General features: G+C 38.0%; 1 protein-coding gene across 1 annotated transcript in view; it reads left to right on the top strand.

Moving 5' to 3' along the window:
• The first annotated feature begins 2,370 nt into the window (after positions 1–2,370).
• The window catches only part of LOC135205783 (heterogeneous nuclear ribonucleoprotein U-like protein 1), a 171,160-nt gene continuing 154,994 nt past the window's right edge, over positions 2,371–18,536 (top strand). The window contains exons 1-2 of the mRNA XM_064236922.1: positions 2,371–2,544; positions 12,852–12,974. Coding sequence (XP_064092992.1) covers positions 2,431–2,544; positions 12,852–12,974 — 237 coding nt within the window. The 5' untranslated portion in view covers positions 2,371–2,430. The remainder of the gene's footprint in view (positions 2,545–12,851; positions 12,975–18,536) is intronic.

Raw genomic sequence — 18,536 nt, 5'->3', positions numbered from 1 at the left:
GAAGGAGTTGATAGGCTGAGCAGCAACTGGAATCTACCTGAGTGAGAATTAGAATGCCCCTAGGTGATCATTTTCCATAGGGAGACGGCAATAGGGCAATACTGTGACCTTGATTCCTTCGAGAGAGGATTTGGTAGGTCAAGCAGAGAATATTCATACCCTGAAATTAGCGTTCGATTCCAAGGCAACAAAGGTTGGGAGAACTACAAGCCATTTTAACATGGTAACAAGACAACAGGATATGGTACTCTCATATCCTGGAGTTCCTGGCAAAGACGGAGTCAGCCTCGAACCCACTCCCCAGAGATTTCCTTCTAAAGTTGGCGGTCAGAGGTTGTGGGTAGGGAGGATAGGGAGCATCTCTTGTGCCCGGTAAGATCAGTCTTAAGTTTTACCTGGATAGGACTAAGAGTCTTCGGCCTAGACCTAGGACCCTTTTGTTTCTGTCAGAAAAACAGACTCGGAACATGTCGAAGAACACCATGTCATTCTTAGTAATGAGGACCATAGCTCAAGCTTTGCCAACGACTCAAGACGACAGAACAACTAGAGCAATTGGAGGTCATAGTATCAGTGGATACCCAACAACGCTCTCAATTTTGGCAGAATACTCCAATGTCAGCAGTGATTCAGGAAGCAACTTGGAAAGGGCAATTCCATTTTTGTCCCTCGTTATCTTAAAGATGTTCAACTGGTGTACGAGAACTTGCGTGCGTTGGGTCCTGTCATCACGGCTGGTGAGCTTGTTACATAAGTCTTATTCTTTATGGCACACACAGCTTAATCCCTTTGCGGGTGTTAGTTTGAGTACTACTTTTACAGATTATGTATGTGTATTAGTAGCACTGGTTCAGAGGAACAGTTGGGAACAGTTGCAGGTACATAGTATGTACGTATATAATTTTCTCACACTTAAGTATGGTCCAGTTCTTTGCATAGGCCAGTGTGAGAGCACATAATAGGGAGAGGATGGTTGTGATGGCGGCCTATGTAGAGATCTATATCCCCATGTCTCCAAGAGACACTTTGGTTAGATCAGTCAGACTTGTAACTAGTTTTAGGCCAGTTACCACTATTTAGGCAGGTCAGAATTGATAGCCAGTTTTGGTAGCCTTGAGGTAGATGACTGGTTTGTAGGTCCTTGGTTATGTGACCAGATCAGTTCTTTTTTTCTCGACTGACTGACAGACATCCACATGGCTGCGACACAGGCAGAGCGTCCAATGTCAATCAGGGGAGTTACTCAAAGGTATCTCAATGGGTTCTTAATTTTCTTACTGTGTTAAAGTACTACTATACATGTATTAATGATTGATTATTCCCACCATCATAATAAATGTTGGGAATTGGCACCACTAGTTATAAAAGAAGAGTATGAAACAAATGAATTATTAAATTAAAATTAATTTTTGAATACCTACCTGTATATCTAATGAAGAACCCACCCTAAGGAGCCAGCACTTACAGATATCAATAGAATGACTGGGTAACAGTGGATGGCATGGGGGATCCCTGACTCCACTGGGGAAAGGGAGGTACCCTGTTGTTGAAAATAGCACCAAAGCAGACAAAATAAAAGCCGGCTGGTAACACCCGCAGATCACAGTCTGCAAAATATTTCTGACGACAGAAATTTTGACCTTTGGGAAAGGCTTAATATAAGAAAAAGTCTATGGAAATCATCACAGAAAATTTCACTGTATATAATTTAAGTAGAAATTACTATAGTGCAAATTTTTAATATAGGGTAAATAGGTTAAATAATCAAAATTACATCTGTGAGCAACTTTCACGGAGTGAATGGCACTATTAGTTACACAGATAGGTATTCAAAAATTAATTTCAATAAAAAAATTTATTTCATTTTGTAATGTTGCTATATAAAGGTAGTTAATTGGTAGATTGGCATTGTGTTCAACATTTGGTGTGGATTTTGCTGATGTTGATGAAATTATATTTAAATGATTACTTATGTATTATAATCTTTAGTTCAAAACAAAACAGTAGCGTTTAAGCTGTTGCAGTGGCCAAATATCTGTCAAGCCTTAAGATTTGATTGGGTTCTTGGTCATGTTTTAACACAAGGTGTGAATATGATGCATGAACTTCTTCATAATATTAGTATGTACTATACTCACTTTTAAAATATTACATGAGAATAGCTTAAAATTACATTGTTTGTTCATTGTTTGATTGAACTGTAACACCACAGTTTTATTCCAATACTGTTTGTGAACGCTTTGCTTAATTGAATACACAGGTTGTGAGTGTAACTTATGCTATGTGCATTTTTAACTCTTCAACACAAATTCTTGTTTCATGTCCTTCCTAATTTACTTTTGTATCATATTTTTCAGGAATATTGGGAAAAACGTTTGGTAAGGTGACGTTGTCGGCTGTTACCTTGATTTGGAAGCTGAGCCCATTGTTATGTCGTTCACTGTCAATGGAGAGAACCAGGGGATGGCATATGAGATCTCGCGTAGCACACTCGGTGAAAGGGCCCTGTTTCCACACATTGTGACCAAAAATTGCACTTTTAAGGTAAATTGGAAAGCAGTTTCTTATTGTGAAAAAGATTTAATTTTATGTGAACAAAGTATTGTAAGTTATCTGTTGATTATCTCTTATGCATGAACAAAATCTGATTGTAATAGCTGGTAAATAAGGAGTTGGGTCAGTTGAGGATATTGGGTTGCAAGTTTTACTGCCAAAGCAGATGCAAGTCTAGAATAAACTATAGTCGATTCATTTAAGGTAGATTCTTGAGCCTACGAGACGTTTGTTTGGCGGCCTCTGATTGGCTGGTAGCGGGAGGCAGACTGCTCGCTCAGCGGGTCATATTTTCGTTTGTAGCTTAGAAAACTAGCAATATGTTTACATTTCTTCATTTATCTCACGTTTTACAAAAGATAGGAAAGTTTTGGTCATACCAAAGGATTCAGTATTAAATGTACAATTAATGAATCTTTTCCTGAAATCAATAAGTTAAAATACAAAGGAATTACAACGAGTAGAAGTGAAGGGAGAAACATTTCATTCTTTATACCTGTTTTTATTCATCATCGGATTTTGCATAATTCACGAGATCAAGATAAAATTAAATCTTGTGTTTTAAAACAATAAAATCACCCTGAATACGCTGGTGCTTTCAGATTTTAAATACGTGTAATATGTAAAGAGAACATGAAGAATATGTCTTATTATGTTGCATCCGTGCTTGACTCGGTTTGACAGTAGTGCCGAGAGACGCAAGATATCGTGGGGCTGGTCCTCTAAGCTAGAGCTGTTGGCGTGTTGGCAGTTGCCAATTGGCGATGAGAAGTTTGCAGTTTCGAGACTATGTATTTTACCGAATTATTATGTCATTACATTTTCTATAAATAAATGCATAGAATTCCCATTATGACTTTCGAACATTTTTACTAAAATATTATATATGTCCGTATTTCTGGACATATCTGATAAAAGAAAAGTGAATAATCAGATGGATGCATCTGGGTGTTGGCTTCAATTTAGTCTAAGTGAGAAATGTACATGCTTTATGAGGCTCACTGATAAATAACAGAACTTGTTTCTCTGGCCAATAACATCAAAAGCTTATGGTTTTCATATGTTCACTCAATAAACAAAAGTACAAATGTTTATTTCTTACCATAAAATTGTTGACGATGTAACGAATATAATATACTGTCTTTTTCAGAATTGCTTGAGTTACTCTTACACCAGAATGTTTATCTCCTTTATATACATGTTACACTTGACAACATGTCTACAACAATGTTTAGGAAAAATTTGCTTAGTTTTCTCCTGAGGTAGTTGATTATTCTTGAATCACTTAATTCATACCTGAGTTAGTATAGCTCCCGTAACCGTTCCCACAGCCCTGCATAATTGTATATATATAGTACTTGTAGGATAATGAGACTAATCAGGAAGACTGTTATATCATCATCTTTTTATACAAAAAGAATGGAAATTCATGCAGATTATTATATGTCATAAACACAAAAGAAAACTCATACACAGTAGGTCTTACATTGGTATGTCATTAGGCTATCGATATGAACAAAAAGAAATTAAAATTTTACAAATTTTCTTACGTCATCATTATTTAAAAAATAAATAAAGGAAAATCATGCATATATACATAGTCATGTCATTACCTATTGGAACAAAAAGAATGGGAAATTATAAAGATACATTGATATCCCCTTTTCTATTAAAACCAAGTAAAAAGAATTTATAAACAGATATGTACATTGTTATATCATTAAATATTAAAAAAAAAAGGAAACTCATATGGATATACTGTAGTTATGAAATTGCCTATCTAAAAAAATGGAAAAACTATAGAAACACTGTTAGGTCTTCAACTTAAAAAAAAAAAAACAAAAAAATAATGGAAAATCATTGATATATATCATCACTGTCAGTGTCATCCTCCCTAATATCAATATCATCTCTGTCAGCTTCGTCATCTCCAATGTCAATAACAAAACTTTCAAACATATGCTCTCTAGCAACATCTTTCCTCCTATAAATCATCTTCTAATTTCTTAACGTGGTGAAAACATTTCTTCCAGTTTCTCGTTGTAACTTTGTCTATCGCCAGTCTCGTAAGCTGCTCAACAGTTTTCGAAGATTGATTTGCATTAGAGTTATTTTTCTGATATCCCCCTTTATTTGAGCCAAATAAGTTCTATGGGGTTAAACTGACAATAATATGGTGGCAGCCTGAGCACTTCATGACCATTTGCACGGGCTATCTCATCTATCACATACCTCTGTTTTTCTTTGTGACACTTGGCAATCTGCAGCAATTTTGGCTTTGTTGCTGATGGGTCGTGGGTGACGTTATTAGAAGAAAGCCACTCTATGACTTCACTTTTTCTGTTGCTGGTTGTTGGCACTTTATTTTCTATTTTGCTGTGGTAGGGAGCATTGTCCATTATGATTAGAGATCTATCTTCTATATTAGGCAATAGTTGTACCTTAAACCACTTTAAAAAACCTTTCATGGCCCATGGAATCAGGGTAGTCCCCTTTGGCACCATTTTTTGACCTAAACAACAATAGCGCATCTTTGACAAACCCCTTCTCACTCCCCGCGTGCACCACAATAAATCTTGACCCCTTTCCAGTCTTAAGTTTGGGTCCTATTTCGCCTTCACCCGTTGTCCAACACTGACGTACACATTCATTTGGTTTATCCAAGTTTCATCAAGGAATACTTCAGGTTTACGTTCAGTTGGACTACAATTCTATTCTTTTCAATTAACCGTAGGTATTCAGTTCTCGCTGCCACTATATCATCACGTTTCATTAAAATTGCTCTTCCACTCGTCACTTTTTTTGTACCGGAATCCAAGCCCTCTCACAATTTTCCATAACGTTGTTCTTCCACCATTAAACTTTACCGGGTCTTCCTTCACTTTTTCCAGTAGGGCATCTAACGTTGGGAGCTCTCCTCTCTCGTAAAAAGACAAATTCTCCTTCCGAATACACTCATTTTCAAAACTATCCACCTTGTGTCCTTCACTCGGATCCTCTTCCTGGGATATACAGGTGAAGCGAAGGGGACGTTACACATTCAGATGACTGTCGCTTGATTTTTTTCACTGTGTTGGTTGGCACTCCTGTAGCTTTGGCGGTCTTCTCAAATACTTCATTTTCTTGAGTCTGCTCCCCACTGTGAGCTGAAGTAACGATGAACATTCATTATAATGTTGCGAGCTTGACTTGCAAATCTGGAAACGGTGCGACGAATGATGCTGTCATCTTGAGACATCTGCTTGAAAAGAAAAAAAAATCTTGCTTAGTTCGTTGCTGTTTATTGCTCCACTGAGATTATTATTTCATATCACTCAATTAAGTCTCTGATATCTCTTAAGTTTGAAAATATATTCATATAAGAAATTAGAACAATATGTTGAAACCAACCTCATTAAAACTATGGATGAGCTGAAGAGTGCGAAGTAGGTCCGTAGATTTCAAATTCATTCCTGGACTGAATTTCCCGCCCACGGCCAGCCTACACCTCCAACGATACCAGATGCATCCATCTGATTATTTACTTTTTTATCAGATATGTCCAGAAATACGGACATATATGATATTTGAGTAAAAATGTTCGAAAGTCATAATGGGAATTCTATGCATTTATTTATAGAAAATATAAGGACATAATAATTCGGTGAATACATAGTCTCGAAACTGCAAACTTCTCATATCGCCAATTGGCAACTGCCAACACGCCAACGGCTCTAGCTGAGAGGACCACCCAACGATGTGTCTCGGCACTATTGTCAAACCGAGTCAAGCACGAATGCAACATAATAAGACATATTCTTCATTTTCTCTTTACATATTACACGCATCTAAAATCTGAAAGCACCAGCGTATTTAGGGTGATTTTATTGTTTGATAACACAAGATTTTATTTTATCTTGATCTCATGAATTATGCAAAATCCGATGATGAATAAAAACAGGTATAAAGAATGAAATGTTTCTCCCTTCACTTCTACTCGTTGTAATTCCTTTGTATTTTAACTTATTGATTTCAGAAAAGATGATTTAATTGTACATTTAATACCGAATCCTTAGGTATGACCAAAACTTTCCTATCTTTTGTAAAACGTGAGATAAATGAAGAAATGTAAACATATTGCTAGTTTTCTAAGCTACAAACGAAAATATGACCAACTGAGCGAGCAGTCTGCCTCCCGCTACCAGCCAATCAGAGGCCGCCAAACAAACGTCTCGTAGGCACAAGAATCTACCTTAAATGAATCGACTATAGTAATGGTCATGTCAGTACGTAGAAGTAGCAGTGGTAGTAAAAAAAAGGGGGGTGGGGGGGTTGGGTTAAGTCCTTTAATACTGCCCTATAAAATAGTGAGGATTAGTAGGTACACAGTTCCCTCATTTTCTGCAAGGAATATGTTTGAAGCCCTCTCATGAATATTATCTACTGTATATACTCGTGGTTATATTGGATTCCATGCAATGTTCGGCCCTATTTTTTTTACTGCCTATGTTAGGATTTCAGCATATGTCCCATGGAATGTTCGAGTTTTGATTCTGGCAATAAACCTATGCTAAGTTTTTATATACCTTGTATGCCTGCATATAAGACGACCCCCAATTTTTCATGTAAAATTGTAGGTTTAAAGGTATGTTTGCCATGCAAGACGACCCCAATTTATTAAATTACATAACTCAGTCAGCTGATGTAAGTTATTTGTACATAAATAAAAACAATCATTATTGGAATTATCACACCAAAAATGTCAAATATAGGTATCTTCAAGATTTTGCAATGTTTGGTAAAACTTACCATTACAAAAAATACTTTTGTATATTTTTCCCTGAGGAAAAATATGTGGTAAGCAACATGAAAAATTTTCAGCGGAGTAATACCCGTTGGAAGCAGATCTCCATGAATATATTCCTTTAAAATTGGAACAAAACCCAATATTGAGAATAACTATATTTGATTATAAAGTATTATCAAGGTCATTTTGGCCTTTAGTAAACAACAGTGCTCATAAGTCAAACATGACCAGGAAATACGAATTTTGGAGGCAAAAACACCCCTGGATCTGACAAAAACACACATACTTACCCCTTAAACGCTGAGCCACTATTTACCAAAGTGTCTGCCGTATGCCAGCGGCGTTCGGGAGTTAGCGCCGCAAATGGATTTTTTTTTTTTTTTTTTTTTTTTTTTTTTTTTTGTTTTTTTTTTTTTTTTTTTTTTTTTTTTTTTTTTTTTTTTTTTTTTTTTTTTTTTTTCCAAAAAAAAAAATCTCAGCACGCTTAGTTTTTAAGATTAAGAGTTCATTTATGGCTCCATTTTTTGTCATTGTCTGAAGTTTAGTATGCAACCATCAGAAATGAAAAAATATTATCATATATAGATATAGGAATATATTGGCAGCGCAACAAATTTTTTTTATAATTGTATACAAATCGCGCTGTGAGCAAAACAGTTAAAGCTAATGTGTTCATTTTTTTTTCATTGCATTTTATACTAAATTGCAATGGTTTTGGTATTTAACAAAGTTGTAAAACGATCAAAGCAACACAGATAAAATAATATATCACAAAATGATGCATGAATTCGTAACGTGTGGACTTAAAAAAAGTTTTTTACAAAAATTCACCATAAATCTAAATATTGTGCTAGAGACATCCAGTTTGTTGCAAAATGAAGGTAATTTATTTAATATTACTAGACTGTAAGTGTTTAAGCTTACAATTGCAGTTTTCGACCATTTCAGTCGAGTTGGAGTTGACCGAAGGTCAAATTTTTTCTATTTATCATGATTTATATGAAAATATTTCAAAACTGATAAAATCTACAACCATGGGTTATTTTTTGTTGTGTTCTACAGAAATTGCACACATTTTCATATATAAAACTTTATACAATGGCTAATATAAAATGGTGCAAACATTATGACAGTGACGAAAGAATTTCTGAGATTTTCGGCAGAGTTACTGCGCACGGACGTAAGGAAAGTTTTTTTCAAAAATTCACCATAAATCAAAATATTGTGCTAGAGACTTCCAATTTGTTGCAAAATGAAGGTAAATGATTTAATATTGCTAGAATGTAAGAGTTTTAGCTTACAATTGCGTTATTCAACCATTTCGGTCGAGTCAAAGTTGACCGAAGGTTGACATTTTGGCACTTACCGTTATTTATAGGAACATATTTCAAAACTGATAAAAGCTACAATCATGAGTTATATTTTGTTGTATTCTACATGAAATTGCGCACATTTTCACATATAAAACTTCATGTAACAGCTAATATAAAACGGTGCAAAAATTACAACAAAGTTATGAAAAAATTTCTGAGATTTTTGGCCGGTACCGCGCGGATGTAAGGGAAAAGTTTTATTCAAAAATTCACCATAAATCAAAATATTGTACTAGAGATTTCCTGTTGCAAAATGAAGGTAAATGATTGAATATTACGATAATGAAAGAGATTTAGCTTACATTTGCATTTTTCGACCATTTTGGTCGAGTCAAAGTTGACCGAAGGTTGAAATTTTGGCACATCGTTATTTATATGAAAATATTTCAAAAATTATAAAAGCTAAAACCATGGTGTGTTTTTTTTTTTTTAATACATGAACTTGCGCACGTTTTCTTATATAAAATTCTATGTAATGGCTAATATAAAATGGTGCAAAAATTACGACAAAGTGATGAAAGAATTTCTGAGATGCGTCGCTGGTGCTTTTTAGTGTGAGAGGAAAGAAATTTCCGCATGCACGCCTGGATAACGCTTGTAAACAAAGCAACAGCTCGCTTCGTGAACTCCCAGGATCCCTCAAGGCGCGTGATTTAAAATTTTTTGCAAACTAGTCCTATAACTAATTTTCGGCGAATATTTAAAAAAAAAAAAAAAATGTAGTCAACGTACCGTACATCCGATTAGCACCCGACAGACTATTTTAGTCGGCGTATAATATGTCCAATAGGCGTTAAGGGTTAATCTAAATTACTACATTTATAAATAAATTAGCTGTAATTTTCAAACCCAACCTTGATAATTTATGAAAGGAATGTATGAATTAAGTTCCATTCAGCAACTATAGACAGTGATGGTGAGGTTATATCAGTAAAATGAAATCAGCTGATTATTTTAAGAATGATAAACGAAATCAGAATGCAAATGGCAGATCACTCTGCTCATATTATAATTTGATAATATGGTAATAATACATGCAATATGATTAGATATGGTAAAACAACAGGGTTATTATATTCAAAGCAGTACTGACATTGAAATTTGAGTTGCAGGATTGGCTAAGGTTTGTTAGCTTGCGCCTTGCATTGTTGCAGATCTGTGCTTAATCAATTTTATATGTTTTGTCAACTTGCCATTGTTATGAAGAAGAGGAGAGATCTGAAGAACCTGTGAAAGTTTTTGTCTTTGAGTGAGGCTTGATTTAAGCATTTCTCAATCCTTATGTTCTTTGTTCTCTTTCCGGAAGAATTTGCTTAGTTAAAGTCACCATCAGTTGTATTGTTATTATATAAAGAGGGATGCATCCTTGCCATCATCCTCATCTTCTAGCACTGGACAGGAATGCCCTCCCAACTGTACCATGCTAATCATGGAAGGTGCCCTTTTTCTCAGCCTTGTATTTCTTGGTTATCCTTTCTTGCAGGAGAAGATCAAGACAGAGTTTTTCTTTTAAGCCTTCCAGTTGCAGATAAAGTCTCTTCTCTGTCTCCCCTGATTTGAGCCTGTTGGCAAGGCCATGGAAGTCCTACGTATCAGTTGAAGCAGATCCAGGGGTTCTGAAGGTTATTCAGTTATGATACTGCCCCTCATTTCTCAGGACCTTTACGTAGTCATTTGATTTCCATTTATGTTCCAATTTCCTGAGATAAGGCAAGACTGAGGTTTCTCTGTCACCTCTTCCTTGTTCCAAAGTGTTCCTGGAGATGGAGACTAGTTTTTGATATCAAGTCTGCTTTAACAAGTCTACAGCTGACCAACCCCTTCTGTATGGAGACCATAGTCTGTTTACAGAGCTATATGCAAGGGTACTTGGTCTCTATGAAATTGATGGGTCCATATGTTAATGTCCCCATCCACCTGTTTTTAGGGAACACCTTGACCTTTGATTGGCTTTGCTGCATGTTTTGATTCTGTGCTCTTTGCTTTAGTTGCAGAAAATCTCACAGGCCTGTACCAAAATTTTAGTTCCAGTGACCTGGGTCTACCATTCAAGTTTGCTTCATCAGCATTACTTAAACATTTAATTAGTGCGGGCTTCTTCCAAGCATGAGCTGCAGGTTCATTTGGGGGTCCTTGTGGACCTCTATGTGGGTCTCTGGATGTACAGCTCGACAGGTAAAAGGCAGACCTGTCCACTTCAGCTTGTAGGGTCTACTTGGGCATGTCAGTGGATGCTGTGTCAAAATTGGCACTTCACTTCATTGCTGGAGTCTGAAACATGGTGGCAGGTAGTTCATATCATGCTTGCAGCTAACTAATAGCTTGGGCTTCTACACCTTTCCAAAATCTGATCTGTGTAGACAGTTGCCGCTGAAGGTTATACATTGGACTCAGGAAGAGTAACTTCTGGGCATTCTGACTCCAGTCATAGACTTTTCAAAGTTTCTCTCACTCCTTGAGGTACCTCTGAAGTAACTGCAATTTCACAGATCTCATCATTATCCCCAATTAGTACTTCTTGACCCATGCCAGTAACCAAATGTAGCCTCAGAGGGAGGTTATTTTCAAAGATTGTTGTGTTTGCTGTTGCCACCCTGTCTTCCACCATATCCATTTGCCAAGCCAGTTAGATCAGGTTTGTGACATGATAAACAAGTTGGGTTTTCATCCTCTCAAAACCAGTTCCAGTCTTAGCAAACTTCATCTTCCATTTATGGATTGACAGAAAACTCTCTTGGCTGTCAAGGGATAGCATATTATCTTGTCAGTAGTAAGTGTTCTGTCTCTCTGAGGCCTCCAAGCTTGGATTTATCCTTTTATCCTTTGTCCTGCACAGTGTTACCACTCAGTCAAATGAGGCTTTGTTGGAAGGCTTCCCTCAGTACATTTAAACAGAAGCAATGTTTTTTACTGCCTTATACCCTTCTTAAGTGTGCAGTGAGCTTCATGCTCCTCCTGGTGATATTTCCTACTCAAGTCTTTGGTTCTTGGTTAGGCTTTTCTACCCTAAAACCTTGTAGCAAAACTGCATCTCAGTGGGTACAGTTACTCTTTGGTCCTTTTGCAATCCTTGCCCTTCTTCTTTTCCTTCTCAAAGAATATAATCTTTTGTGTCCTGTGAGGTGTCGTTTCACTCCTCTTCCTCCCCAAGTGTTTTCTAGCAGAAGAGTGGCTAGTTTTGTCTGGTCTCAAAAGAACTGGACTGTTACTAGCTTAGAAAGCTGTTACCCACGATAATTCTGCAGCTCATAGAGAGGACCTTTCTTCACACGTAATCAACTTCAAACCCTATGAAGTTTAGGCCCAGTCTTCCTCTTTGGCTTTTAATTATAACTTTGAGCTCCTTGCCATCCCTTGAGATGACAATGGCATTGTCAACTCCCTTCATTAAGTTGCTTTGTCATCCACAAGACTTAAGATGTTATTCCATTAGGATCTATCATCATGGCAGGTCATTTCCTGTTATGTTTAGGGTTTAACCATTCATCACAGTCATCATACTGGAAAACACCAATGACGGACATTCATTGGAAGAGGAGATACAGTTTTTTCCCTGGAGCCCCTTCATCTTTGCCTCCAGTGTACTATATCTGTCATGAAGGATTCCTTCCAGATGAAGCCCATTTCTTCAAGGAAACCCCACTGGTTGCAATTCCATGCATGCTATATCTCTGTATTGGATTTGGGATTGGATCTCACTTATCAAACTTTAAAAAAAAAAATAATGATAATAATTTGCTGAATTAAGAGGTTGTTTCTTATAAAAATGGGGGAAGCTTTTTCAGCTTACACAATGACACTTTTTCTGTACTTGAATATTGTATTGATTACTCCAGTTGTGTGGCTACTCACTCTGTTTGAATGTATTGTATGTAATGGTTGGGTTTGTAAAAAATAAAAATTTATTATATTAGTTTTGGAAAATATCAGATAATCTGTTAGATTTTCTTCTATCACTTATAAATTTTGATAATGAAGAATTCCAGTAAACTGTTCATTTTGTAATATAGAAGATGCTTAGGCACATATTGAATGTATTTCCTCATACTGACCTATATTAGTGTACCATATAGGACCAGTACTAGTCTATCATACTAATTACCAGTGTATCATTTACTTATTCAGTTCCTGCCTTACAGGTTAACTTTGGTGCTGAAGATCCATGGTTTACTCCTTTGACAAGATATACTTATGTAGGCCACATATCACTGCAAGATAGAGTTTTGGGTGGACAAGGACCAGCAACTAGAGAGGAAGCTGAGGTAAGAGGTGAAGTTTTTGGTACAACTGCAGGTGCCCTATGAAAGTTGAGTCTTGACTTGTAGGTCGAGTTGAATTATTTAATGATAATCTAGCATCACAGCTTAATAAATAGTTCATTAACCCTGGTACAGTAGACCCTTGACTCACGAACACAATCCGTTCCTAGACCTTGGTCGTGTTCCAAATTGTTCGTGACTCGGAGCTAATTTCCCCATAAGGTTTAATGGGAATAATATTAATTGGTTCTCGACCCCTACGAACCAATATATATTATGTATATTTTGCCTTATTTTACACAGATAATGTAAAAGTCAGTGTAAAAAACCTTAATATATCTAATAATATAATTTAAAATGGTAAACTAACACTATAAAAAACGTTTGTAAAGTGAACACTTACTATGACTGGCGAGACTTCTGGCTTGACGGACAAGAGAAGAGGAGGGTGGTGGGTGGGGAGGAGGTTATTGTGCGGAAGGAGACCTCCCCCATCCAGGTCGGGGAGATCTCGTTCCGGAGATTCAACTCTTCTAGGTTTTTTTGGTGAACGTTTAATCACAAACTTATCCAATGTCTGTTGCCTTTCCTTCCTTGCATAACTTTTCTGAAATGGACTCATTAAATTTTCATTGAGCATATTCACGATCCTGTTCGTAACAATTTTGTCCGGATGATACAATTCAAGGAAGCACTGGACATCATTCCACTTTTCCAATGCGGCTTTTATCACATCACTGCTGACCATCTGTAACTTCCTCCCCAGCCTCCTCTTTCGTCAGTTGATTTCTTTCTTTATTTCAATGGTTATCTTCTTCTGCACCCTCTTCTCACCATCACTCTTCACTTTCTTACTTTCACCACCACTCTTCACTTTCTTAGGGCCCATTATGAAGAAAATCACAAGTTTTAGCGCAAAAAATGCTAAGCGAATTGACGAACGTCTTGTACACAATGAGATGAGACAAAGAGCGATGCGTGGGTGACGCCGTGCGTGGGCGGCTGGAGGATGGCTGTTCCCATGGGCAACTCAAACGGCTCTTCACGTCCATGTGCTGGGCGATTTCGCGCATTTTTCAAATGTTTGTGTCTAAAAATTAGTTTGTGAAACAAAGTGAATTGTTATTTTCCAGAAATTTCCAGCATTTTTCAAATGTTCATGTCTCAAAATTAGTTCATGACCCAAACAGAATTTTTATTTTCCGCATTTTTTTTGTTCGTATCTCAAAGTTAGTTCGTAGGTCAAGGGTGAAATTTTACCTATAATTTTGGTCGGGGATCGAGTTGTACGTGGGTCAATGCGTTCAGTGAGTCAAGGGTCTACTGTAATATGTAAGGTTTTGAGGTAAAAAATTACCTGATGCCAGTATTTTTATTTCTTACTTACTAAGTGCCCCAACCAAGGCTACTGTGGTGGAAGGTTGAACCTCAAAAAAAAAAAAAAAAAAAAAAAAAAAAAAAAAAAAGGGGGGGGGGGGGCCAGTAATTAGTTGCAATAAAATTACTAACTATTAAGATAGGTGCAAAAAACTCACGTGCTGCTCTTGTTCAGCAAACATGAGAAAGTGAAGGTGGTCATTGGCTGAGGTAAAGTATGACAGTTGCCTTTTAGTTCACCTTATCCTCTTAATAGGTGAGACTGGAATGTTTACTGATATTCAGGCCACGAGTTCGATTCTCGGGCATTCCACTGAGGCGTCAGAGATGTGTATTAATGGTGATAGAAGTTCACTGTCGACGTGGTTCAGAAGTCATGTAAAGCCGGTGGTCCCACTGCTGAATAACCACTGGTTTCATGCAACGTAAAAACACCATATAAACAAACAAACATAACATACCTAGCAGAGGCCCCATAATGGGGCTTTTGGTGGCGCCCATAAATATTTACCAGCGACATAAGCCCCATTATGGCATCATAAATCGCTGAGTTTCGGTAAAAATGACAGTTTTTTGCTCAGCAGCAATAAATACAGTACTGTATTCTGTAAGTAGGTACGGCTGGTAAAAATCGTTGTCGTGACTAAGTTCATAATTGCAACTTTGCCTAACATAAAAAAAATCTTGAACCAGTGTTTAGTGCACTGAGCAAGATGGTTTAGTTTGATGATAACCATATTTAACAAAATGAATAAAAGAATAAAGCATTTCACAATAAATTTTAGCATAAAAGATGAACAAAATCGTACGTTACCATGGTGACACAGCTGAATTGAGATAGAGGGAGGTAGCGTTTATATTGTGAAGAGGAGAAGAGACAGTAAAAACATTACTGTATGTACGTAAAAGCGGTATCTATTCACTTGGAGAGAAAATAAATGAATTTAATTTCACGATAAATTTAACAATGGCAAAATATTAATTTTATACATTCAACTTACCTGTCAAGATATATACATAGCTATTGATTCCGTCGCGCCGACAGAATTTCGAATTTCGCGCACACGCTACAGGTAGGTCAGGTGATCCACTGCGCCGCCGCTGGGTGGCAGGAATAGGAACCATTCCCGTTTTCCATCAGATTTTTTCTGTCGGCCATACTGGGCAACATCGTTGTTGGTATTTCCGGCTGGATTTCGTTTTTGGATACAATTGATCATCGTTTTGGACCCTTTGGTGACGTATTTGGATCGTTGTACTGGCATACGCTTTTGTGGACCGTTATTTGGATTTTGGCTTGGAATTTTCATCATGATGTCTGATTCTGGAAGTGTGGTGAGAATGTGTGTGAATGAAGGGTGCAAGGTGAGAATGCTGAAAGCTTCGGTTGATCCTCACACTGTGTGTAAAATATGCAGGAAGTATGAATGCTCGATGGATAACACTTGTCATGAATGTGAGAGTTTGAGTGCTGAAGGGTGGAGTCTCTAACTTCTTATTTAAAGAAATTAGAGAAAGACCGGTTAAGGAAGTCATCTTCCAAAACCAAGCCTAGCTCTCAATCTTCAAGTGTTTGGTGAGTAATATTGTACCCTCCTCTAACATTATGAACGCTCCTTGTAATATTTCAGGACCTTCTCCGAATGCAGATCCTACGGACTCTGCTTCGGAGATCGCAAGCCTTAAAGCTGCGCTTATGAAAATGGAGCGTAAAATGGCTCCCATAGAAGGTAAGCAAAGTAGTGCTGTGGAAAGTGATGTGAATTTCCCCAGTGAAGTGGAGGAGGCGTCTGATTGGCTTCACAATGCTCCCAGGCCTAGACCTCTTTCAAGCTCCCAAGCCCAGAGGAGAAGGAATGTCAAAAGCCTTACGGAGGTTATGGAGGATCCCCACCAGTCAGAAGTCTCTTCGGCAGAATCTGTAAAGTCACAGACTGCCAGAGAACGCATTAGAAAAAGCGTTCTACGTGAATGTTTTTCGTCTTCGGAGAATTCCTCATCTAAAAGAGGATGGAGATCAGCGGATCGTTCTCGTCCCTTGAAGAGGATCTGGGAAGAATCGGGCATAAACTCGAGTTCGGAACGTTTTTCGGAGGACTCCCCGACAGAGATTAAGAAAGCAAAGGTTTTGGCTTCTACCGCTAAGTCGTGGAGAATGGAGAAAGAATGCTCTCCTTCCTCTCGTTTAGACCAAAGAGAAGAAACGACTAAGATATTAAAGGATATGCAAGAGTCTATTGCTTCTCTAGTCGGGGTTCTTTCGAGAGATCCTCCAAGAAAAAAGGATGTTAATCTTCCTGTGAAGAAGTAAAAAAATCCTTACTATCAACCTCCCAGAAAAGAAGATTCTTCTTCGGATGAAGGGTCTATTTTTCACAGACCCGCGAGTTCGGGGTGCTGATCCAATTCTGACATGCTCCAATATGCTTTAGCTGTATTCAAAGCATGTCTCCTCGAAGTTTCAACCAAGCTTGAAAAATCCGCCTCTGCGGAAGATGGGAGCATAAGTCCCATCGCTTCCTCTGTCCTGTACCATATTCCCCTCCTACCCCCGAGCTTACATGGAGGAGTGCAAAAAACTGTCTTCTGAGCTTCCTTCTTCACCTTCATCCAATTATTTAAAGATTGAATAGCCTTCTTCATTGATATGGCTGGTTTCATTTTTAAATACGAAGAAGACTGACTGGCGCTTCACGCCTGGATGGCGTCTCGCGCCCCGAACTCGCGGGTCTGTGAAAAATAGACCCTTCATCCGAAGAAGAATCTTCTTTTCTGGGAGGTTGATAGTAAGGATTTTTTGACTTCTTCACAGAAAGATTAACATCCTTTCTTCTTGGAGGATCTCTCGAAAGAACCCCGACTAGAGAAGCAATAGACTCTTGCATATCCTTTAATATCTTAGTCGTTTCTTCTCTTTGGTCTAAACGAGAGGAAGGAGAGCATTCTTTCTCCATTCTCCACGACTTAGCGGGAGAAGCCAAAACCTTTGCTTTCTTAATCTCTGTCGTGGAGTCCTCCGAAAAACTTTCCGGACTCGAGTTTATGCCCGATTCTTCCCAGATCCTCTTCAAGGGACGAGAACGATCCGCTGATCTCCATCCTCTTTTAGATGAGGAATTCTCCGAAGACGAAAAACATTCACGTAGAACGCTTTTTCTAATGCGTTCTCTGGCAGTCTGTGACTTTACAGATTCTGCCGAAGAGACGTCTGACTGGTGGGGATCCTCCATAACCTCCGTAAGGCTTTTGACATTCCTTCTCCTCTGGGCTTGGGAGCTTGAAAGAGGTCTAGGCCTGGGAGCATTGTGAAGCCAATCAGACGCCTCCTCCACTTCACTGGGGAAATTCACATCACTTTCCACAGCACTACTTTGCTTACCTTCTATGGGAGCCATTTTACGCTCCATTTTCATAAGCGCAGCTTTAAGGCTTGCGATCTCCGAAGCAGAGTCCGTAGGATCTGCATTCGGAGAAGGTCCTGAAATATTACAAGGAGCGTTCATAATGTTAGAGGAGGGTACAATATTACTCACCAAACACTTGAAGATTGAGAGCTAGGCTTGGTTTTGGAAGATGACTTCCTTAACCGGTCTTTCTCTAATTTCTTTAAATAAGAAGTTAGAGACTTCCACCCTTCAGCACTCAAACTCTCACATTCATGACAAGTGTTATCCATCGAGCATTCATACTTCCTGCATATTTTACATACAGTGTGAGGATCAACCGAAGCTTTCAGCATTCTCACCTTGCACCCTTCATTCACACACATTCTCACCACACTTCCAGAATCAGACATCATGATGAAAATTCCAAGCCAAAATCCAAATAACGGTCCACAAAAGCGTATGCCAGTACAACGATCCAAATACGTCACCAAAGGGTCCAAAACGATGATCAATTGTATCCAAAAACGAAATCCAGCCGGAAATACCAACAACGATGTTGCCAGTATGGCCGACAGAAAAAATCTGATGGAAAACGGGAATGGTTCCTATTCCTGCCACCCAGCGGCGGCGCGGTGGATCACCTGACCTACCTGTAGCGTGTGCGCGAAATTCGAAATTCTGTCGGCGCGACGGAATCAATAGCTATGTATATATCTGCCAGGTAAGTATGTATAAAACTTTATTGTATCATAACAATATCATATTAGTCAAATGCAATAAAGTATTAAAAACAAAATTATTA

The sequence above is a fragment of the Macrobrachium nipponense genome, chromosome 24 (genome assembly GCF_015104395.2).
Source record: "Macrobrachium nipponense isolate FS-2020 chromosome 24, ASM1510439v2, whole genome shotgun sequence".
Classification (NCBI taxonomy): Eukaryota; Metazoa; Arthropoda; class Malacostraca; order Decapoda; family Palaemonidae; genus Macrobrachium; species Macrobrachium nipponense.
The sequence above is the reverse complement of the archived record's forward strand: the minus strand, read 5'-3'. Positions and strand labels throughout refer to the sequence as shown.